Raw genomic sequence first — 792 nt, 5'->3', positions numbered from 1 at the left:
GATGTTTCACCAGGACTCGTGACTGTGGAAGTCTCTGATGTTGTATATGTTTCTGTTGCACTCGTGGTGGATGTTTCATATGGAGTCGTAATTGTGGAAGTCTCTGATGTTGTAGGTTTTTCTGCTGCACTCGTGGTGACTATTTCAGCAGGAGTCGTGATTGTGAAAGTCTCTGTTGTTGAAGATGTTTCTGCTGCACTAGTGATTGATGTTTCACCAGGAGTCGTGATTGTGGAAGTCTCTATTGTAGTAGTTGTTTCTTCTGCACTAGTTGTGGATGTTTCAGCAGAAGTCGTGATTGTGGATCTCTCTGTTGTTGTAGATGTTTCAGCTGCACTAGTGGTGGATGTTTCAGCAGAAGTCGTGATTGTGGAATTTTCTGTTGTTGCAGATATTTCAGCAGAAGTTGTTTTGATTGTGGAAGTTTCTGTTGTTGTAGATGTTTCAGCTGCACTAGTGGTGGATGTTTCATCAGGAGTCGTAATTTTGGAAGTCTCTGTTGTTGTAGATGTTTCTGCTGCACTAGTGGTGAATGTTTCAGTAGGAGTTGTGATTGTGGAAGTCTCTGTTGTTGTAGATATTTGTGCTGCATTAGTGGTGGATGTTTCAGCAGGAGTCGTGATTGGGGAAGTCTCTGTTGTTGTTGTTTCTGCTGCACTAGTTCTGGATGTTTCAGCAGGAGTCGTGATTGTGGAAGTCTCTGTTGTTGTTTCTGCTGCACGAGTGGTGAATGTTTCAGCTGGAGTCGCGATTGTGGAAGTCTCTGTTGTTGTAGATGTTTCTGCTGCACTA

At 43.2% G+C, this 792-nt stretch overlaps 1 protein-coding gene across 1 annotated transcript in view; it reads right to left on the bottom strand.

Annotated features, from left to right (window-relative positions):
• Positions 1-6: 6 nt before the first annotated feature.
• Positions 7-792, bottom strand: part of LOC107571905 (mucin-5AC-like) — a 2,464-nt gene continuing 1,678 nt past the window's right edge. The window contains exons 3-4 of the mRNA XM_016258288.1: positions 141-777; positions 7-60 (exon numbers count right to left, since the gene is read on the bottom strand). Of these exons, the coding sequence (XP_016113774.1) occupies positions 7-60; positions 141-777 (691 nt within the window). The remainder of the gene's footprint in view (positions 61-140; positions 778-792) is intronic.

This window comes from Sinocyclocheilus grahami, unplaced genomic scaffold (assembly GCF_001515645.1).
Source record: "Sinocyclocheilus grahami isolate Dianchi unplaced genomic scaffold, SAMN03320097.WGS_v1.1 scaffold1668.1, whole genome shotgun sequence".
Lineage (NCBI taxonomy): Eukaryota > Metazoa > Chordata > Actinopteri > Cypriniformes > Cyprinidae > Sinocyclocheilus > Sinocyclocheilus grahami.
The sequence above is the reverse complement of the archived record's forward strand: the minus strand, read 5'-3'. Positions and strand labels throughout refer to the sequence as shown.